Here is a 23556-nt window from a genome sequence, read left to right as displayed (position 1 = left end):
ACCATGCTTTCATTCTTCGTAAAAGGCAATTTGGAATATTGTTCTTTTTCATTTGACTATAATTTCACCCAGTCAAATGACATGAATTTAGAGTTCCGGTTCTTTGACTTGTAGCTGATGTAGCTTTCATATAATTTTATTAGGTTTTTTTTTAAGCAGGGTTTGGAATTGAACTGTTAAGATATTTATCTCTCCAGGCAAAAGAACTCCATGGAGAGGAATCCTTCTGTTTGGTCCTCCTGGAACTGGCAAGTCCTACCTGGCAAAAGCTGTAGCAAAAGAAGCAAACAACTCGACATTTTTCTCAATCTCCTCCTCTGACCTGGTTTCAAAATGGCTTGGAGAAAGTGAAAAGTGAGTTTGTATTGTGCTGATTTTATGGAACTTTAATATTATCTTGCACAATTGCTTATTTGTAGGAAACAAATGTTTCCTGCTTATTCTTTTTCAGAGTTATTTCTGAAAAATGTTGCACTTGATGGTTTCTATGCAATTTCAATCCAGATCAAATGTTAACCAATACAAAGTACAATTAATGTAGCAAGATTGTCAATGCCATTGTTCTCTGAGGCCACTTGGGTTTATGTGAATCTGTACAAAGTAGCTGCCTTGATGCTATTTCAAACAGCAGTCTGAATGAAGCTAATATGAAGGCAGTGAATGGCATAAATGAAATGGAGTCCACTAGTGTTTCCCAAAATGCTATGCTCTGCATGGGTTAAGTCTTAATAATGTGCAAGTAACAAATCTACGCATGTGAATATATGGACAAACAGTGGAACAGTGGTTTCTGGGTTCAAGTCCCAACTGCTCTAAATCTTTGCAATAACATCTCTGAGCAGGTTGATTAGTAAATATCTAGAATGCAATTGGACCAAAGTCTTTAGCAACTCTCTTAAAAAGTAACCATTGGCCATAATCTGCAATTACATTGGGGACTTTGAGAACAAAAGAATGAGGAAAGGTAACTGGTAAATCGTAACCTAAAAGTGCAATGATAGATCTTTGAAAAAAATGAAGTAAGATTTGTGAATGTGAATTGATTTCCAAGTCTTTTTAGATGTAAAGTCTATCTCAAACGTTTGGTGGCTATATGACGGGAATGTTATTCCTTTAAATCCATGCACTCAATCACTTCTGTATTTCTACTTTTGCTTTACTCAGGTTGGTAAAGAATTTATTTCAGCTTGCCCGAGAGCACAAGCCTTCAATTATCTTCATTGATGAGGTTGATTCTCTTTGTGGCTCACGGAGTGAAAATGAAAGTGAAGCTGCAAGGCGTATTAAAACTGAATTCTTGGTCCAAATGCAGGGTAAGCTTCCTTGTGATGGCTAATCAAATAAGTAGTCTTATTTATGATCTGTGTGTAAAGTTTTATTAAAACTAAATTATGGAATCATACAAGTTCATTCAGGCCTCCAGACCCATTACTTTACTATAGTTGGTTAGTTCTTTAATTGGGCGCATTATCCAACCAAATGGCCTCCACAAGGAAGTTTCTGAAATTCTGATTCCTTGCTTAAAAGAAAATGAACTTGAGTTTCCAGAATTTCAGCGAAATATTGCATCCTTTGTCCTTTGATTGTGTCCCATGACATGATGTTTCTGTGATCCTTTTTTATTAGTTAATATACTTCAAAATTGTTACAATATGAACTACCTAAATATTTGGAAGAGTTATTGACCAACACAGCATATGCTGAGGGTCTGTTCCTCCCAGCTACTGTAGCAGGGGGAGATAACAAAATCCTCTAAGTTTATTTGAGACTCAATTATGTCTTGGGAAGTTCCAAATGTACAATTGAAGCCTGCATCTGCATCATTCAAAAACTTGAGAATTTTCATTTGTATGAACTCTGACCTGCAGTAATTAGGAAAGATAATGGAATATTATTTGTCAGGAGAATAATTGAAAACAAAAATAAGCACATTGTGTTTGGATTACACATGCCATTGATGAGATGATATCTGAAGTACCGTGTCTACTTGTAAATTAATTGAAACTCTTCAGAGAAGTGTTATTAGACTGATACCGAGAATAGATGGATGCCTTCTGAAAGAAGGCTAGCTAGGTTAGTATTGTATTCACGGTTTAGAGTAAAAGGTGAGTTGATTAAAACGTAATCCTGAGAGGTCTGGACAGAATGCGTGTGGAAAGGATGTTCGTCCTTTTGAAAAGGTCTCGAAATGGATCATTGTTTTAAAATAAGAGGTTGACCATTCAAAAGAGATGAGGGTTTATTTTTCTCGTAAAAGGTCTTGAGAACTCTCTGCTTCTATCACCTTAATTGAGTCCTCGTATATTTTTATGGCAAAGCTAGTAAGGTTCTTGATGTGTAAGCGGGTGAAAGATTATCAGGAACATGTGGAATAATTGGATCAACCGTAATCCTGTTCAAGGCTGCAGCAGGCTTGAGTAGTTTACTCCAAATTCATATGTTCGTATTCAGATATAAACTGATTTCTACTTTTATGACCATTTAGTTTAAAGTTTGGATTTGGACTAGTGGCATGGTCTGTGTCAGAGGGATTTATTTATTACCTCATAGGTATTTCTGTAGCCACTGTGATTTCTTTAAAATTAAAAGGTCTGAGAGAGATTGCTTGAAAGCTAATGGGAATTTATCTTCACTGGGATAATTTTTGCCAGCAAACAGAAGTAAACAGTTTTGCATGAGGAGATCAGTTTGAGTTTCTGAAAATAGTTTTCCTTTTGAGTAGGAGAACCAACTGTAAATGGCCGGGATCAGGGTGAAACGTTGTTGCAGTTTTCAGATGTTTTAGCTAAACCTGGATGTGCAAGAATAAATGCTTCTGAGAAACGGTAATAGTTTAGAACTGTTAAGAAATTACTTACCCCAGACTAACGAGTGTGGTTTTAAAGATCTATAACAGTTGTTTGACAGGGTTGTTTGAGGCTGAGAAAATCTAAGTTCAGTTGTATGAAGGCTTAAGAAAGAAGTGAGAAGATTCTTGTGACCAGCAAAGTCAAACCCTGTGTTTAATTGAAAGAGGATTTTTTTCTCTGGTGTTATATAAAGGAGTGTTGTTGGAATTAATGGGATTTCATTTTGCCATGTATCCCAAAATCTTTGAATGTATGTTATAAGTAAGTAGTTGAGCTTATTCTATTGTTTTCATATCTTTTGCATTATGAACTTCATTTTCATTGTTAAAATCAAACCAGACCATATGCTTGTGATTCAGTCAAAGACCACCTCAGTAAATGAAGAATGAAGAAGGGCTTATGCCCGAAACATCGATTCTCCTGTTCCTTGGATGCTGCCTGACCTACTGCGCTTTTCCAGCAACACATTTTCAGCTATGACCTATTAAGCCAGATTTCAGTCTGGGATTTGGCTTGTCCAGTAAAACCATCAGCTGGGATCCTAAAAGAATGTAATAGGAACATTCAATCAAATTAAATACTTCAGAGACCAAGCAAAATTAGTATCATTGGATGAAATTTATTTGATCGTTGTAATTGCCAGGTCTTTTAAACCAACATTCCTCTCCCAAGAAAACCTTGAAACATGTGTATCAGATGTAAGGAAAATACTTCATTAAACTTGACTACTGCAGCATTTCAGTTTCCCAGAATCATATCTCCATTCATCAGTTTTCCTGACATGCCACTATTTCAAAATGAACAGAGAGCCTGAATTGAACGTCTGTTGTGATTTCTACCAGTAACAATTGAAAGTGTTTTGGTCGAAAAATATTTTGCTGCTTCATGTATTGATGAAAATTTGCTGCCTTATGAACCACAAGCTTTTTTCAATGAATAATCTGACTCCATTGCTGAGTGGTGAACCTGAATATTAGCTGAGGTATGTTAACTATACACTATGGGAATAACAGCCTCAATTTATTTAATCTAAATTTCGTGTTTTGGATTTTTCAACTTGACACATTTCTGATTAACTTCCTATTATGTCCTGTTATTTATATAATACACATGCAATAAAACTACTGACAACTTTTGGCAGGTGTTGGAGTGGATAATGAAGGAATCTTGGTACTTGGAGCAACAAATATCCCATGGGTTCTAGATTCTGCTATAAGGAGGAGGTAAAATGCCACTTTTTCTAAAGCTAATGCTCTGTGAATTAAATAGCATGTCACAAGATTACCCACACTGGTAAACAAATTATGACTCCCTAAGATCATGCATGCATGATGCTGCTTCTTTATGGTTGACAAACCTGCTGTCAAGGCAACTGAGAGCAATTTGTTATGAAACATTGCACTCCTAAGAATTACAGACCAATTTTTCACTGAGTAATTATCTCCCATAAAGCATTTTATGTACACATTTCATGCTTCTATTGAATAATGTAATTGTATAAAAAGCTGTGAATCTTGGATATGAAAAGCGCTGTACAACCTCCTGAGATATTCCTACTGTTTCGGAGAGAAGGAACTAATCTAAATGTGAAATCCTAAATGCATACATCTTGCTTAATACTTGTATTTATTTGCCCATGATAGGAAATTGTTCTCATTTTGTTTAATCATGGTTTTCTATTGTTATTGCAATTTATTTTCAAGTATAAATTGTTGCAAGATTAGGGGATAAAAAGTAAGTACCATAAAGATCTATTTAACCACGACAGGTAGTTTCTGTGAAGGTCTTAAATTATCTTGGAGATACTGGTGGTGTCTTAATTTGTTTGGCACTTCATTTGGCACTAGATAATACCAGAGAATCCGAAATTGTTTAGCATTATTTATTAATTAATTTATTGCCAATCCCTAATTTCTTTTGAGAAAGTGATGCTGAGCTGCCTTCTTGTATATCTGCAACCATGTGATGTAGGTACACCAACAATACTGTTAGGGAGGGAGTTGCATGATGTTGAAATAGTGAAATAGTTCCCAGTTAGGATAATATGTGGCTTGGGGGGTAATATGTTGTCACTGCCAGGGTCCTGGTATGTGGGAGATGTGACTGGTTTGGTAGATACTGATTTGGTAGCCTTGGTGAGTTGTTGTGCATCTTCTGGATTCTACACACCGCTGCCACTGTGCTTCAGTGTTAAAGGGAGTGAATGCTGATGGTGTTCGATGGGGTACCAATCCAGTGATGAGTTGCGTTCATCTAGGCAAGTGAATTCTATCACATTTCTGATTTGTGCTTTGTCGATGATAGACAGACATTACGGAAACCAGAGGTGACTGTGACTTACTTACTGACCCCTTGTAGCTGGTCCAGTTCAGTTTCTGGTCAGTGGTAACGCCCAGAATGTTGATAACTGGGTATTCAGCAAATGTCAAGAGGTTTTAGTTAAATTCACTTTTGTTGGGGATGATCATTGTCTGGCATATGTGTGGCTCAAATATTGCTTGCCTCTTGTTAGCCCAAGCCTGAATATTATTCAGTTCTTTCTGCATTTGGACATGGATTGCTTCATTATCTGAGGACTAGTGAATGGCATTGAACATTGTGTGAACATCCCCATTTCTGACCTTATAATGGAAGGAAGGTCATTGAAGCAGCTGAAGATGGTTGGACCGAGGGTATAATGCTGAAGAACTCCTGCAGAGATGTTTTGTGGTTGAGGTGGTGGCTGTTGAAGGTTATTAATTTTCCTTTCTACTAGGTATGACTTAGATGGCAGAGACCTGTGACCCTGAGTAACATTGCCTCCAGTTTGCCAGGGTTGCTTCATGCCATACTCAATCAAATACTGCCTTGATGTCAAGGACTGTCATCTTCACTTCCTGGTTTGATTACAGTCTTTTGACCATGTTTGGACTGAGGCCATAATGAGGTTAGGGGTTGTGGGCCTAGCAGAGCCCAAACTGAGCTTCAGTGAGCAAATGATTAAAGTGCTCCTTGATAGTACTGCAAATATATCTTCCATTGTGTTGAAGACTGAGAATAGACTGGTGGGATGGTAGCTGGCCAGAAAAGTTTGATCCTTTTTTGTGGGCAGTTTCCAACATTGGTAGAAGCCAGTGTTGTAACCGTACTGGAGTAGCCTGGCTAGCGATGCAAATAATTATAGTGCACATATCTTTAGTACTGTTGCTTGCATATTGTCAGGGCCTATTGTCATTGCAGGATCCAGTTCCTTTAGGTGTTCTTTGATATCATGCAATGAATCAAAGTGCTGAGACTATTATCCATGCTGCTGGAATGCCCAGCACAAGGCTAAGATGAATCATCAATTCTACTCCTATTTGAAGATGTTTGCAAATACTTCAGCTTTTGTCTTCTACACTAATATCCTGAGGACCTGCAGAATAAAGGACAGGGCTACTTTTGGAACCTTCCAGTGAATTGTTTAATTGTCTTCCATCATTCACAACTGAATATGGCAGGATTGCAAAGTTTTGATTTGATCTGCTTGTTGTCACTACTTGACCGATAAGGAATCCTGTAGGAGCACATTACTGCAGATGCTGGGATCTGTGCTGAAAACAACAAATGCTGGAGAGCACAGCAGGTCAGACAGCATCCATGGAGAGAGAGCACGCTAATGTTTCAAGTCTAGATGACTCTTCATCAGTAATTCTGTGTTAGACCTTCACCAAGTTGACAGCTCATTTATTGGTCTGACTGGTTATAATTCCTTCCTGCACAATTCATTCAACCAATGTTGATCCCTTGGCTTAGTAATAATGTCTAGGGATATACCAATCTGTGAGGTTACAGCTTGTTGTTGAATAGGACAACTAAAAAAGCAATAATGGAGAAGACTAAATAGAAGAGTAAGCTAGCTTGCAACAGAAAAGATTGCAAGAGTTTTATAGAAGATAAAAGAGAGGCAAAAGTGGATTTTGGACTGCTGGCAAATGATGCTGGAGAAGTAGTAATGGGAAACAAAGAAATGTCAGGAACCGAATAGGTATTTTGCATCAGTCTTCACTGTGGAAGACACCAGCAGCATATTGAACTTAAGAGTCAGGCAGCAGAGGAGATGAGTATGGTGACCATCACAAAGGAGAAGGTGCTTGGGAAGTTGAACGGTCTGAAGGGGGATAAATTGCCTGGACTGGATGGAAACCCCCCCAGGGTTCTGAAGGAGCTAGCTGAGGAGATTGTAGAGGCATTGGTGGTAATCTTTCAGGAATCATTGGAATCGGGGAGGGTCCCTGAGGATGGGGAAATGACTCATGTAACACCCCTGTTTAAAAAGGGAGGAAGACAGAAGACGGGAAATTATAAGCTGGTTAGCCTGACCTCAGTTGCTAAGATTTGAGAGTCTATTATTAAGGATGAGATTGCAGAGTACTTGAAAGTGCATAGTAAAATAGGGCTGAATCAGCAGGGCTTTATGAACTTTATAGAATTCTTTGAGGATGTAACAAACAAGTTAGAAAAAGGAGAGCCAACGGATATGAACTACTTGGATTTCCAGAAAGTGTTGCATAGGAGGTTGCTAAATAAGATTATGGCCCATGGTATTAGGGGCAAGATACTGACATGTATAGAGGATTGGTTGTCTGGCAGAAGGCAGAGAATCAGGATAAAAGAGGTCCTTTTCAGGATGACAGCCAGTGACTGGTGGAGTTCCACAACTATTCATGTTATACATTAACAATCTGAATAAAGGAATTGAGGGTGTTGTACCAAATTTGTAGATGCTAAAGATAGATGGCAAGACAGGCAGTGTTAAGGAAGGGGGAAGGCTGCAGAAGGACTTGAAAAGGCAAAGAGAGTGGGAAAGAAGTAGAAAAATAAAATGTGACACAGTGAGGTTATGCATTTTAGGATGAATAGAGCATAGACTACTTTCTAAACAGGGAAAGACTTCAGAAATATGAAACACAAAGGAACTTGGGAGTCCTACTTCAGAATTATCTTCAGATTAACATGCAGGTTCCGCTGGCAATTAGGAAGGCAAATGCAATGTTAGCATTCCTTTAGAGAGACCTGGAATACAAGCTGTATTAGACTCTGGTCAGACTACATTTGGAATATTGAGAGCGGTTTTGGGGCCTGATGGAAGGATGAGATGGTCTAGGAGGGGATCCAGAGGAGGTTTATGGGAACGGTTATGGAATTGAAGGATGATGGTAAGGGGTCGAGGTGGAATCTCATGGAAGCTTGCAGAATATTGAGAGACGTGGATAGGCTGTACGTGGTGAAGGTGTTTCCACTTGTAGGAGAGACTGGACCCAAGGGCACATCCTCAGTGTGAATGATGACCCTTTAGACTTAAATGTGGAGTGATTTCTTAAGTCAGATAGTGATGAATCTTTGGAACTCAATGCTGTGCAGACCAAGTCATTGAGTGTATTTAAGACAGCTTCTTGATAAGTAAGGGAATCAAAGATTATGGGGAGAAAGCAGGAGAATGTGGGGTTGCGAAACCTCTCAGCCATGACTGAATGACAGAGCAGACTGGACGGTCCAAATGGCCTAATTCTGTTTCTATATTTTATGGTCTTAATAAAATTCTGCTGCTGATGGTCCACAGTACCACATGGATCCTGAGTCTGGAGTTACTATATCTGTTTGAAGTCTGTTCCATTTAGCATTGTGGACTATCACAGCACAATAGAATGTCTTCAGTGTGAAGATGGGTCTCCTTGCCGGGGCTCTGGTGGTCACTCCTCCCAAAACTGTTATGGACAGATGCGTCTGTTGCATTTAGATTGGTGAGAACAAGGTTTAGCAGCTATGTCCTTAAGTACTGTCAGCTTGATAAATACTGGTGGAGCTGAGCCAGTCTTTGGCATTGAGGTTCCTCAATTGGACAACATTTTGTGCACTTACCACCCTTAGTGCTTCCACCAATTTCAGCATGGAGGAGAATTGATTTTATCAACTGAGTGAGAACATTAGGTGGTAATCAGCAGGAGTCTTCTTTGCCAATGTTTGACCTGATGTCATGAGACTTAATGGAGTTCAGAGTAAGTGTGAAGGATTTCCAAGCAACTCCCAACTGTACCCCATTATTCTGCTGTGCTTGAGGTTTGTTTTAATGGCTGAGACAGCACTACGGTATGATGCCTTGAGAATGACTGTCAGGCTGTTGTTTGACTAGCCTCTGTGACACAGCTCTCCCAATTTTGTGACAGGCCCTTGGATGTTGGTAAGGAGGAATTTGCAGGGTTAATAAAGTCATGTATGCTATTGTCATTTCCAGGTGTTTTGGATTTTCCCAAGTAGTCTGTTTTGATACAAAGTTCAATGAGAGAAATGTAATGAACAGATATAACTGAGGGCAATGTATCTGGAGTTCCATGTTGGCAAATCTAGGTGAAGATGGTAGATGTTCTTTAACTTTCTGAAACTATATTAATGAAACTAATGGGTTTTTAACAAGAATAATGGTTTCTTGATCACCATTAGGTTACTTCAGTTGAATTCATTTTTCATCATGCTGTGGTGGGATTTGAATCCTTGGCCCCAGAGCATTAACAGGTTCTCTATTCCCTTTCAGAATGCTAAGTCATCTCCTAACTCAACCCTTAACTTAGTGAAGCATTGCTAAAATATACAGTAATGCCATGTATGTGCTTATCCGGATAGTCAAAACGCTTTCTATGCCCAATGATTACCATTAACATTGACCAAATTAAGTTAATCCTCCTGTCTCTCACTGATGTCTTCAGTGTTACAAAATTTCTTACACTGAAACTGTTGTTTTCCAGATTTGAGAAACGTATCTATATTCCATTGCCTGATCAGGGTGCTCGTGCTATAATGTTTAGACTGCACCTTGGAACAACTCAAAACAGTCTGTCTGATGAAGATTACCGGATATTGGCAAAGAAAACGGATGGATATTCTGGGGCTGACATCAGTATCATAGTGCGAGACGCTTTGATGCAGCCAGTCAGAAAAGTTCAGTCTGCTACTCATTTCAAGAAGGTAAGATACCAATAAAAATTTTAACCAGGATTTGCCCACTCTACATTTATCTACACAATCAATAAAGAAATTGCACTAAGCAAAGTTGAAATCATATCTCGCCCTTTCTCTTTTTTTAAATTTAAGTCTCCATGTTATGGCTCGTTTTCTCTGATACTCACCAGCTCGTGTGTCAATGATTGAACTTGGGAGAACAGTATCCAAAATGAGTTATGATTTATTTTCCTTTAAGGACCTGTTGGATGCTGCTGCGGGGGGCATGACCATTCAGGGGAAAGCAGCAGTGGCCTGGTCGTTGGCACTACAACTAGCTCTGGGCACAACAAGAAAGGGTAAAGTTAGACAGGACCTTAGTGATAGGATAGTTAAGGGGCAGGAGATTCTGTGGTTGCAAATGAGAACCCAGGACGGTGTGTTGCCTCCCGGGTGCCACGGTCCAGGATGTCTCGGAGCGGCTGTCCAGGAAGAGTGATCAGCACATTGGCACAAGTAACATAGGTAGAAATAGGGATGAGATCCTGCAGAGTGATTATAGAGAGCTTGGAAAAAAGTTCAAAATCAGGACCTCGTCGGTGATAATTTCTGGATTACTTCCAGTGCCTCGTGCTAGTGAGGATAAGAGCAGGAGGATATGGCAGATGAATGTGTGGCTAAAGATTTGGGGTACAGATTCAGATTTTTAGATCATTGGGATCTTTTCTGGGGCAGAAGTGACCTGTTCAAGAGGGATGGATAGCATCTGAACTGGAGAGGGAGCAATATCTTGGTGGCTAGGTTTACTGATGCTACAAGGAAAGGTTTAAACGGGAGGATGGGATCCTCAACAACAAGGAGGCAAGTATGAGGATCGAAGGAGATACAGTAATGAGAAATAGTAAAGTGAAGAGACAGGTCAGGTTGGAATACAACAGGGAGCAAGGAATGCTTGTTTGATTAAAATGCATCTATTTCAATGCAAGAGGGCTGACAGGTAAGGCCGATGTACTCAGGGCGATGTATTTGGGACTGGGATATTTTACCCATTACAGAAACATGGCTAAGGGAGTGGCAGATCGGCGGCTTAATGTGCCAAGGTACAGGTGCTTTAGGCGGGGCAGAGGTGGTGGAAAGAAGGGAGGGGGAGTTGCATTTTTGATTAAGACGAGTATCACAGCAGTAGTCAGAGATGAAATAACTGAAGAATCATCCAGTGAGGCTTTGTGTGTGGAGCTAAGAAATAACAAAGTAGTGGTGACATTTGATGGAATTAGACAGGATTTTGCAGGGGTTGATTGGAGTAGTTTGTTTGCAGAGAGATGGAGGCCTTTAAGGTCTATATGTTCCTGACAGTGAACCCTTGATGACAAGATATTGAGACTTTGGCGAGAAAAAAGAAGGAATTATAGCTTAGGTACAGGCAGCCAGGATCAAGGAATCCCTGGAGGTATCTCGCTGTAGGGGGATACAGGAGTTTATAGAAGAGGGAAATCAGGAGGGCAAAAAGGGGGCACGAGATAGCCTTGGCTGAGAAAATTAGGGTGAATCCAAAGAGGTTCTTCAGGTCTTTTTCCTTTATACGCTTAGAGAGAGAATAGGACCCCTCAAGGACCAATGTGGACATGTATGTATAGAACCACAGGAGATGAATGAGGTCCTCAATGAATATTTCTCCTGTGTTTACTGTAGAGAAAGACATGAAGACTTGGGAATTTGGTAAGTTAGTGTTCATATCTTCGGGACGGTCCAAATCACAGTAGAGAATTCAAAGTTTGGGAGAAGATTTGTAGCTTGGGTGCTCGTTGTTGTGGTTCTGTTCGCCGAGCTGGGAATTTGTCTTGCAAACGTTTCGTCCCCTGTCTAGGTGACATCCTCAGTGCTTTGGAGCCTCCTGTGAAGCACTTCTGTGATGTTTCCTCCGGCATTTATAGTGGCCTGTCTCTGCCGCTTCCGGTTGTCAGTTCCAGCTGTCCGCTGTAGTGGCCGGTATATTGGGTCCAGGTCGATGTGTTTGTTGATATACGGATCGTTAGCTGTTAGTAGAGGATATGTTGGGTGTATTAGAAGTATTAAGGTGGATAAATCTCCTGGTCCTGACCAGATATATCCAAGAACACTGCAAGACGCTAGAGAAGGGGGGCCCTGGCTGACACTTTTGCATCGTAGTTACACACAGTTGAGGTTTTAGAAGACTGGAGGGTCGTGAATGTTGTGCCCTTATTCAAGAAGGGCTGCAACGAAAACCTGAACTATAGACCAGTAAGTCTAAAGTCTGTGATAGATAAGTTACTGGAGAAGACTGGGAAATAAGATATATATGCATTTGGAAAGACAGGGTTTGATTAGGAGTATTCAGCATGGCTTTGTGCGTGGGAGATCATGCCTCACAAATTTGTTACGAGTTCTTTGATGAAGTGATCAGGAAGGTTGACGAGGGCAGGGCGGTAGACGTAGTTAATATGGATTTCGGTAAGGCCTTCGATAAGGTCGAAGTGGTAGGCTGCTCTGGAAGGTTAGATTTCATGGAATCCAGGGGGAGCTGGCAAATTGGCTTTATGGTAGGAAGCAGAGGGTAACAGTGGAAGGATGCTTGTCGGACCTGAGGCCTGTGACTATTGGAGTGCCTCGGGCTAGTGCTGGGCCCATTGCTGTTTGTTATCTAAATCAATGATTTGGATGTGAATGTACAAGGCATAATTAGTAAGTTGCAGATGATACTAAAATAGGAGGTGTCATGGACCGTTAGGAAAGTTATCAAAAATTGCAGCAGGACCTTGATCAGCTGGGGAAATGGGCCCAGAAATGGCAAATGGAGTTTAATATATGGAAGTGTGAGGTCTTATATTTTGGAAAGTCAAATCAAGGTAAGCGTTTCATAGTGACTGGTAAGGCCTGAAGGAGTGTAGTGGAACAGAAGGACCTTGGAGTTCAGGTGCACGGTTTCTGAAAGTGGAGTCACAAATAGACAGGGCAGTGAAGAAAACTTTAGGCACACTGCCTTCATCAGTCAGGGCTTGAGTTATGTTGCAGTTGTACAGGACGTTGGTGAGGCTGTACTTGGAGTATTGTATTCAGTTTTAGTCACTTTGTGATAGGAAGGAGGTTATTAAACTGGAAAGACTGCAGAAGATGTTTACAAGGATGTTGCCAGGACTCAATGGTCTGAGTTACACGGAGAGGTTGGACAGGCTGGAACTTTTTTCTTTAGAGCAAGGAGGTTGCAGGGGGATCTTATAGAAGTGTATAAGATCATGAGAGGCATGGATAGAGTGAATGCACTCAGTCTTTTTCCCAGGATTGGCGAATCAAGGAATAGAGGGCATCAGTTTAAGGTTAAGGGGAAAGAATAAAAGGGAACCTTAGAGGCAACCTTTTTACACAGAGGGTAATAAGTGTATGGAATGAACTGCCAGCGGAAGTGGTTCAAGAAGGTACATTAACAACATGTAAAAGACTTTAGAAAAATGGGATTAGCGTAGATGGACGTTTTGGTCGGCATGGTCCAGTTTGGGCCAAAGAGCCTGTATCTGTGTTGTCGGACTCAGACTGTATGATCTGCTCTGCTTTCCAATTTCTCCCGCAGCTTTTGGATGGGTTCATTCATGCCTGGTACAACAAGAAGAGTATATCTATTTTAAAGGTTTCCCTTCCAGTATTACTGTATGTTGATTTTCAAAAGATTCTATTTATTCTTCCTCCATCTTATTCTTGGGAGAGGTTCCCATCGGTCATATCATTGACATGATTCAATGTTAACAGGTAAACTGTTGACACTCGTTGTTATTTCTATCTTCAATATTGAGCTCAAGGCTGCTGCTAAGTTCAAAATTACCTGCCAGTTATTGAGACCTAGATGAATCAAGTTCTTAAAAGAAAACTTACTGTTTTAAAAAAATCAATTCATTCTTTTCAATTCATATCCAAATCGATCTATCCTGGTCTGAATTCTAACCAACTCTCTTTCACGTCTTAGGCTAACTCTGGAGGTTTAAAGCTTAGACATTTTACACAGTAGAAGTTACATCATGACTGATCAGATGCAAAAATCACCACTGAAATACGATCCACTTCCTGTTGTATTTTCCTGGCTTTCCTAAAAATGATCCTATTTGTGCATTTTTCCTAACCCCAAAATCCATTAAGTTTCCACTTGCTGAATAGTGACTTCTGTGTTCTGTATTGTATAAGAAACGTGAGCACTTTACAAATGCATTCAAGTATTAAACTGTGATACAGCTTTCCTTAGTGTTTTGACAAAACTTTAGGAAATTGCAGCATGTTGTTTTAAAAGTTTACCAGCCTAGTAAACCTGTGGTTTTTGTCATGGCTCAGAAATGTAGATTGAGGAGTGGAGTTCCATGAAACCCCACGAAATCTAATTATTGAGAGAGCATTTGAGTTTAGCAATTTTCTTAAAGAATGACCGTGTTAAATTTGGTGCATTGTTGCAAATTCAAACAAAGTTTTGCAAATATTTCTGCCTAAGTTTGAATGCTCCTGTCAGTGCTCAATATATTTCTGTAGCAAGTCAGAGCATTTCACGAATTATGTACATTATTTGATGAATTATTTGGATAGCTAAGTCCTTTGGTTCAAACTTTGCATAATAAAAATTTACTTGTTTGTGACATGACTAGCTCAGCAGTAAATACTAGTCTGTTGTGAATAGTGGCTGCAGTAACAAACAACATTTTAGTCATTGGTTATTTATAGACAAACAGCTAATTCTAACGAAGGGTCATCATCTGAATGTTAACTCTGATCAGATGCTACCGGATCTGAATATGTCCAATACTTTGTGTTTATTGCAGATTTCAAATGTTTAACTTGTGGTTGGCCAGCAGATTTATTTTTATTCATTCATGGGATATAGGCTTTGCTGGCTCTTGAGCTGCATCCTTGAACTGCTGTAGGTTGACTCACAATGCCATTAAAGAAAGAATTCCAGAATTTTGACCCAGTGACAATGAAGGAACACTGTGTTTCCAAGTCAGGATTGAGTGACTTGGAAGAGAAATTGCAGGTGGACATTTTTCCATAAATCTGCTGCCCGTGTACTTTGAGATGGAAGTAGTTGTGGGTTCAGAAGGTGCTATTATTGATCTTTGGTGAATTTTTCAGCACATCTTATAGATAGATAGTGTACACTGCTGCTACTGAGCATCGGTGGTAGATGGTGTGGGATATTTGAGGATAAGATGCCAATCAAGCGAGCTGCTTTGTCCTGAATGGTGTGAAGCTTCTCGAGTGTTATTGGAGCTGCACACATCCAGGTAAGTGGGGAGTATTCCAGCACACGTCTGATTTGTGCTTTGCAGATGGACATGCTTTCAGGAGTCAGGAACTGAGTTACTCGCAGCATTCCTAGCCTCTGACGTGCACTTGTAGACACTGTGTATATGTCGCAAGGCCAGTTGAGTTTCTGGTCAATGGTAATGCCACTGATAGTGGAAAGATTCAGTGATGGTAACACCATTGAGTGTCAAAGGGCGGTGGTTAGGTTGTCTCTTTTTGGTGATGGTCACACCCTGGTATTTGCGTGGCACGAATATTATTTGCCTCCTGTCAGCCCAAGCCTGGATATTGTCTAGATCTTGTTTCATTTGAACTTGGGCTGTTTCCCTATCTGAGAAGTTGCAAATGGTACTGAACATTGTGCAATCATCGGTGAACATACCCATCTCTAACCGGATGATTGATGAAGCAGCTGAAGATGGTTGTGCCTCAGATGCTGTTCTGAGCAACTCCTGCAAAAATGTTCTGGAAGTGAAATGACTGACTTCAAACAACCACTTCCTATGAGCCAGGTATGACTTCAAAGCAGTGAAGAGTTTGCCTCCTGATACCCGTCGACTCCAATGTTGCTACGACTCCTCGATTTCACACACAGTTGAAATCGGTCTTGATGTCAACGGCTTCCACTCTTCTTCTTCTCTTAGAATTCTGATTTTTGTCTATGCTTGAACCAAGGCTGTAATGAGATCAGGAACTGAGTAGCCCTGGTGGAACCCAAACTGGGATTCAGTGAGTGGACTATTGCTGAGCAGGTGTTGCTTAATAGCACCGTTGATGACGTCTTCCATCACTTTACTAATGACTGTTTTATTCATTTACAGGGTGAGGTGTGTCTAGTTAGGCCATTGTTTACTGCCTATACTTAATTGCACAGAGGGCAGTTTGCTGTGGGTCTCAAATCACATGTAGGCCAGACTAGGTAAGGATGGCAGTTTCCTTCCCTAAAGAGCATTAATGAACTAGATTGATTTTTCTGACAATCGACAATGGTTTCATACTCATCATTAGACTCTTAATTCCAGATTTATTATTGAATTCAAATTCCACCACCTGTCATGGGGTGATTTGAGCCCAGGTCGCCAGGACATTACCTACGTCTTTGGATTAACAGTCTAGTGATAAGCTAGGTTAGATTTGTCCTGGTTTTTGAGTACAATTTTCCAAATTGTCAGATAGATGCCACTGTTGTGAGTGTACTGGAAGATCTTGGCTAGGGGAGGGCCAAGTTCTGGAGCACAAGTCTTCAGCACTATTGCTGGAATGATGTCAAGGCCTATAATCTTTGTATTAACCGGTATCTCCAGCTGTTTCTTAATATCATGTGGCGTGAATAGAGTTGGCTGAAAACTGGTGTCTGTAATGCTGGGGACCAGTAGAGGAGGCTGAAATGGGTCATCTGCTTGGCACCTCTGGCTGAAGATTGTTGCAAATCCTTCAGCCTTATCTTTTGTATTGATGGATTGGGCTGCTCAGTCATTGAGGATGGGATTATTTGTGAAGCCGCCTCCTCCAGAGCGTTAATTGTCCACCACCGTTCACAACTCGATGTGGCAGGGCTGCAGAATTTAGATCTGATCTGTTGGTTGTGAGATCACTTGGTTCCCTTTATCAATTGCTGCTTATGTTGTTTGGCAGCTTCATCAGGCTGACAGCTCTTGTTTAGGTATACCTGGTGCGGTTCCTGGCATGTCCTCCTGCACTCTCCATTGAACCAAGGTTGATCCCCTGGCTTGATGGTAATGGTTGAATGCCATGATGTTGCACATCGTGCTGGAGTACATTCTGCTGCTGTTAGCTCTCACGGCCTCATGGAAAATAAGATGGAGTGTAATCTCAGTATGAAGGCAAAGCTTTGTCTCCACAAGGACAGTGCGGTGGTCAATCTTACCAATACTGTCATATACAGGTGCATCTGCGGCCTGCTGATTGGTGAGGATGAGGTCAAGTACATTTTTCTCTTTCACTGGTTTCCCTCACCCAGTCTGGCAGCTATGTCCTTTTCGGACCCAACCAGTTCAATCAGTCGTACTGCTGCTGAGTCATTCTTGGAAGGGAGCATTGAAATCCCCAACCCAGAGTACATTTTGTGCCCTTGCCATCCTCACACTTTCTTCCAAGTGGTGTTCAACATGGAGGAGTACCGTTCATCGCATGAGGGAGGGTGGTGTGTGGTAATCAGCACGAGGTTTCCTTGCCCACGCCATAAGACTTCATGGATCCCAGAGTCAATTTTTGAGGACTCCCAGGGCAACTCCTTCCTAACTGTATATATTGCTAAGTGGGAATGTTATGCTGTTACTCAAGCTATTGCAAAAAAAAACATTTACATTTTATTGTTGTTCACATTGTTAACTTGTAACATGTTAGTTGAATGCAATTTGCCTTTCACTTTGTAGGTCCAAGGTCCTTCAAATGCTGATCCGTCTGTGATTGTGGATGACCTCCTAACGCCATGTTCACCTGGTGATCCCAATGCTTTGGAAATGACGTGGATTGATGTTCCAGGGGATAAGCTTCTGGAGCCTGTCGTGTGTATGGTAGGTAACCTCAATTTCTGCAGATTTTAATGTTATGTCTTAGATCATCAGTTGCTTGTAGTTCTCCCCTCTTGTAACATATCATGAGGATGAAATGTTTACAGCCATCTTCCATGGCTATCCAAAACAGTCATACAGTCAGTCCTACATTTATGTTTTTCTTTAACGTTGGTCATTTAATAAGGCCTTTACTCTCGTTTTGGGTCACAGATTTCATTTTAATGTTATTTGGTGCTCGTCTGTTGGAAGTCTACTTACAAATTTAAAAGGTAAACTAAATTTGGTGTAGTTGGTGTCTTTATGGAGTGGCTTCTGCTGCTTCCTGACCTTTTACGTGGTTGGCCCTCTGTTTCACAACTTTTCTGGTTCCTCCAGCCACCCTCTTGCTGTTGACCTGCAGGTTACAGCCTATCCATCTCCCTACTCCAGCCTCTGACGGCTGACTCTTTGCTCTACTGCTCCCTGACCCTATAGGTGCTGTTTCATTTCATCAAACCACCTGCTTCTGACTCTCTTCCCCGTCCTGAATTTCACTGTGACCAAAGAATCTGGAGATCAGCAATGAATGGCTGTTCTGGAGTAGGAAGCAGCATGTAGAAAATTCACAAGGAGGGGGGGTCAGTGAACAGCAAAAGCCCCAGGCTCCAATTGTCAATATCAAGAAGGTGGTTTAGGGAGTGGGAGAGGCCATGAGCTGTACAGCTGTCAGTAATAGTTCAGAGTAGGGTGTGAGACAAGTTGAGAGTTTGGAGGGTTGGCAGCAAAACAGTTGTCAAGGAGCAGCAGGGGCAGCAAGCCTGAGGGATGGTGAGAGATAGCGCCAGGGAGTGTGATGTATATTGCACAGGCAATTCAGGAAGCAGAATTGGCAGTGACCGGAGGTAAACCAAAAGTTCCTGTAGTAGAATTTTAACTTTTTTAAATACACACTAAAAATATTTCATTGACCAACAAGAATTTAGCAATAAAGTATTTCAACTTGCACGGTAAAATTCTTTTTCTCTCTGCTGACAAAGGTTCTGTGGAGCATAGACACAGTTTTTACTTAATGGGAAACTGTTATTGCCTTAGTCATTTCACTTAAAGTTAAGCATAATATGACCTCAGTTACAATTATATTATATATGCATCAGATGTCATGTATGCTAATTGGTTACTTTAGTAAATGTGATAAATGACACAGGAATGCATTTGTCATTGTATTAAAGTTAGTTCAAATAAAAGATGCTTTGAGATGTTTTGAGATAAAAGGTGCTGCATAAATATGGTTCTACGCTTCATGTGAAACATTTCTAATTCAAATGGAAAGAACCACATTCTTCAAAAGAAAGCCAGTCTCTAGGTACCGCACGTTTACCATTTCCCAGTATATTAGTTCTTTAAATTCACTACCAGCCCGCCACCCATGCCATGTCCCATGCATTCCTATTTTTAGGAACTTTAGATCTGAACAATATTCTGGATGTAGGTTTGCTCGCTGAGCTGGAAGGTTTATGTTCAGACATTTCATCACCATGCTAGGTAACATCCAACCGGAACTCTTATCAACAACCACATTGACTTGGACCTGATTTATCACCCCCTGAGAAAAAGAACAGGAAATGACATCGTCAACCCATAGAAACCCAAACATAAACAGAAAGAGGAATCATCAGAAGTGCTTCGCCCGGAGGCTCACTGAAAACGTTACCTTGTATGATAACGAAACATCTGAAAATGAACCTTCCAGCTCAGCGAGGAAACCTACATCCAGAACCCCAACCTGAGCTACAAATCTTCACAAAACTTGCTAAAAAATATTTTCTAATTTCCCCTTGCATATTTTATCTGGCTTTTTTTATCTTTGTATTTATGTCTTGTATTTGATTCCGCTGTTGAATCTCTTTTGTTTAAAGTTTTTCTTAGTCTTTTTTTTTATCACTCCTTAGGGCCACTATACACATGTGGTCTTTGCTCTGTATGTGACAGACTTTACTATCATCAATTGCAGTTATCACCTGTAAATAAAATACTGAACTGTTTTATTAAACAGTGGAAGACAAATAAGAGGAAATTCAAAGTTTGATTTGAACCATTAATTAATATCCACAGGAGCAGGAGGAGCCAATCAGTCTTTTGATCTGATTTCACCGTTCAAGTAAATTGTGGATGACCTGCGTTAGAAACGAAAATCGCTTCTCAATAATCGCTCTAGACAAATTCAGGAAAACAAAGTTTTATTAACAAGTCAAGTCTGCAGAGTCGGGCACCCTTAAAGAAAAGGCGCGCTGAGGCTTACAAAGTCTCCCATTATATACAGCACAAGTCCCTCCTCTCCTTGGCTCCAACAAGCCATGAGGTTCACATTCTTAAAAACATCATTATTTTTATCACAAAGTCTGCAACAAATGTCTTCAGAGTCTCTAAAGTTGTTGTTTTTCTCACCCTGTAGTCTTATCAGTCAAAGACTTATTCTTCTCTGTCTGTGCTAGCAGTCTTATCAGTCAAGGACTTATCCTTCCCTGCTGTGTGAATGGCTTCATCAATCAAGAGCCTGCTTGTTTTTACTATCGCTCACAAATTGTCAGCATTCTGCACAATTTAAACTATTCTAATTTTGAGTATATAAAATGGTTGTTAGAAAAGAAACAAAAGTTTTGTCTTTTATTATAGATCAGTCTGTGGTCCAGGCACATCTTAAAGTTTAAACCGAAATTACCTCTCACAACCTGTATTTTGGCTTGGTACAATAACCCTTGGTATCCTTGCTGAATAAAACTCTTATGGATCTCAGTTTTAACATTTTGAATTGACCTAACATTTTTGGGGAAGAAACCCCACATGGTTTTGACTACCCTTTGTGTGAAGAAATGCTTTCTAACATTATTTCTGAACAACTTATGTCCAACAGTAAGGTTATCTCCCTTTGAGACTCCAAGCCAAGGTACAATGTTTTTCATCTATATACCTTATAGAGGTTTTAAAATATTCTTAAATACCACCTTCTATATGACCATTTTAAATGCCATCTGCATTCAAGGGAACACAAGTTTAGATTAAGTAAATGTTCTTCTGTTTCAGTATCATTTTCAGTGAAGTTGCATTGCAATCTTCAAGACCAGTAAATCCTTTCTAATGTGCACTGTCTAGGACTGCGAATGCAGTGCCTCAGTTTTGGTCTAGGCAGAGCTTTGTCATCTTCACCTGTGCCTCAATTCAAGATGTCACTGACCTACTCCTCCTACTCTGGTTTTAATTGAGCTGTGGGTCTTCATGTGACTGAATAGTTTGTTTCTTGACCTGAACATCTTTCAGCACATGGGGCAGGATGACCCATGAGTTAGTGGAATCCAGAGTGCAGTGTTTATTTTTCTGTCCTTTTCTGCCTGTCATTAAGGCATTTGGACACAGCATGATGCACGTTCATGGACAAGTCACTATTTTGAATGCTTGGTAGCGTGCTGTTTATAGTCATTAATGTCAAGAAGAACATCACAGTATCTTTGTAACATTCTTTTTTTCCTTACGTGGAACACTGACCACTTGAGAGCTGAGAAGACTGGGGGAGACACCCACCCCCAGTCTGTTGTAGTTTATTTTGCAGTAAGTTTTTCTGATTGTCGGTAGAGCTGATATTTATTCAAGTGTCCTCTTTTAATGTACAGAATGTGGTAAAGGCAGTGCTGGTGTAAGTTCTCGAGAGCTCTGATGTGTTGTTGAGGCACAGACCAATAACTGTTCTGTATACCAGAACTTGAGAGTTGTGAAGGTCTTTGTTGTCAAACACTCCCTGCTATTTTTTTTCTAAAATGCTGACATGGTGCAGTGATTCTGTGTTGGATCTCCATTAATAGTTGCCTTTTGAGAGAGATAGCTATTAAGGTGCAGAACATGCTTAACATGTTCCGCACAGTCCCTCAAATGGGAGATTAAATATTTTGCTGACCGTGTGACTGATATGTTTGTTTTGACAATGTTCAAGAATGAACAGAGTTTCTTGTACGCAGAATTAATGTGATAGTGGATAGTGGCTTGCAAATCCAATGCAGAGTAGGCAGTGATACTGCAGTCATCCAAATGCTGTTAATAATTTAGTGGTCAATTTCGTTTTAACGTGGAGGCAGTGGAGATTAAAAAGTTGGAGTTCTTTTCTTCAGTCTGCAGGATAGGTGTATGGAATCCTGATGTGAGGGAAAGCCCATCAGCCTTGAAGATTTCAGCTGGGAGTACTATCCAGGCCAACGGCATTGTTTTTTGTTTATTTGTTGCAACTGTCAAATTAATGGTAGTTTCTCCATAGATTCTACACTGTCTCTGGGAAGATCGGCTGGAGAATATCAGCTACCACTGTGGATTCACAGTTGTATTGTCAGAAATGTTCTTCGTGGCGTTGTTCACTTGACACTAGTTTATCAATATACCTGAAGCTACAAGGAGCCAATCATGGCATGCTGTTGGACTTCCAATTTTCTGTTTGCACCACTTGTCTTTTATGTTTTAGATTTGTCTTTGGGTTTTAGCCTTGAGCTGTTGGAATGTTGCATTCTTGAATTGAAACCTTGCATTGTTCGGTCAGGGAATAACGGCTGTTTGTTTCTGTTCCAAGAGGTTATGTATATTTTGCATGTTTGTCAGACCAGTTCGATGCCTGAACCCAATGATCTGGGCATGATTGCCTCTTATACCTGACCTTATTTGATCCCACTGTTCTGAAACTGAGTTGGGTGTCTGAAACCTTTCTAGGTTGTTTGCTGGTGAGCTGCTGTTTGAATTCTTCTCTTTAGTAGGGATGCTTTAGCGATGAGACACTGAATCATATCCTCTTGGACTTTTGGTTCTTATGATGTCTAGGTGTGCTCGGTGGCTGTTCATTGCCAATTGAACAAGTAAAAAAAGAAATCCTGTCCAGCATTTTCCTTACATGAATCATGTGACATGTTCATCACTTAGATTATTGACTCAAAGAATAACATTATCAAGAATTTCCAGTGCTTGATCTCGAATGCCCTCATGTGTTTTTGTCCTTCTGGCAATGTCATAATGAGGCCACGCTAAGCAAGCCTTGTTAGTAGGGGCATTTCATCATCTTTCGCTTTTTTTCACTCCACTTTACCCAATGGTGGTTCCTCTGAAGTTGGCCAACCCTGTTCCCTAAGAAGGGTGATCTTTGGCACTGAGGACTCTATCAAGGTCAGAAGTGAATTTTTCCTCCACTACTTTTTCTGAATAAATGGCGGGGGCACATTGATTAAGGCTGAGCTCGGAGGTGTGGTATCATGAGCCTTTCATTCATAAAGTTCTGGCAGTATATCCAAGATCGTATTCCAAATGATAAAACCAACTCCAAGATTGTTGAAATTACATAAAATGTGATTTTGAATTCAGTCTGTCAGTGTAATACCTGAGACTTTCATGGGCTGAAATGATCTTAAAAACAGATCAAAACCAACTGCCTTATAAAATCCACAGACATCACCAGACCCTACACATTAGTCAAGTTCCAAAAAAACTTAAACAAAAGGCAACCTGAGCTGAAATTAACATTTTACCAAATGTAGTCACCCACCCCATTGGATGTATGAAAAGACCATCTCTTATTTAAATGTTCCAACAGTGAGGTTCTTCACTTGTTGGAAATGGAATCTTGTCGGATAGTTTAGCCTGAAAATGTGTTGCTGGAAAAGCGCAGCAGGTCAGGCAGCATCCAAGGAGCAGGAGAATCGACGTTTCGGGCATAAGCCCTTCTTCAGGAATGAGGAAGGTGTGCCAAGCGGGCTGAGATAAAAGGTAGGGAGGCGGGACTTGGGGGACGGGCGTTGAAAATGCGATAGGTGGAAGGAGGTTAAGGTGAGGGTGACAGGCCGGAGAGGGGGCGGAGAGGTCGGGAAGAAGATTGCAGGTCAAGAAGGCGGTGCTGAGTCCGAGGGTTGGGACTGAGA

The 23556-nt window shown here is 40.6% G+C and overlaps 1 protein-coding gene across 2 annotated transcripts in view; it reads left to right on the top strand.

Moving 5' to 3' along the window:
• The window catches only part of LOC122549719 (vacuolar protein sorting-associated protein 4B-like), a 44006-nt gene that overhangs the window by 16194 nt on the left and 4256 nt on the right, over nucleotides 1-23556 (top strand). For both annotated transcript variants that reach the window (XM_043689616.1, XM_043689614.1), the window contains exons 6-10: nucleotides 198-354; nucleotides 1165-1313; nucleotides 3991-4072; nucleotides 9611-9830; nucleotides 17498-17638. In XM_043689616.1, coding sequence (XP_043545551.1) covers nucleotides 198-354; nucleotides 1165-1313; nucleotides 3991-4072; nucleotides 9611-9830; nucleotides 17498-17638 — 749 coding nt within the window. The remainder of the gene's footprint in view (nucleotides 1-197; nucleotides 355-1164; nucleotides 1314-3990; nucleotides 4073-9610; nucleotides 9831-17497; nucleotides 17639-23556) is intronic.

The sequence above is a fragment of the Chiloscyllium plagiosum genome, chromosome 5 (assembly GCF_004010195.1).
Source record: "Chiloscyllium plagiosum isolate BGI_BamShark_2017 chromosome 5, ASM401019v2, whole genome shotgun sequence".
NCBI lineage: Eukaryota > Metazoa > Chordata > Chondrichthyes > Orectolobiformes > Hemiscylliidae > Chiloscyllium > Chiloscyllium plagiosum.
The sequence above is the reverse complement of the archived record's forward strand: the minus strand, read 5'-3'. Positions and strand labels throughout refer to the sequence as shown.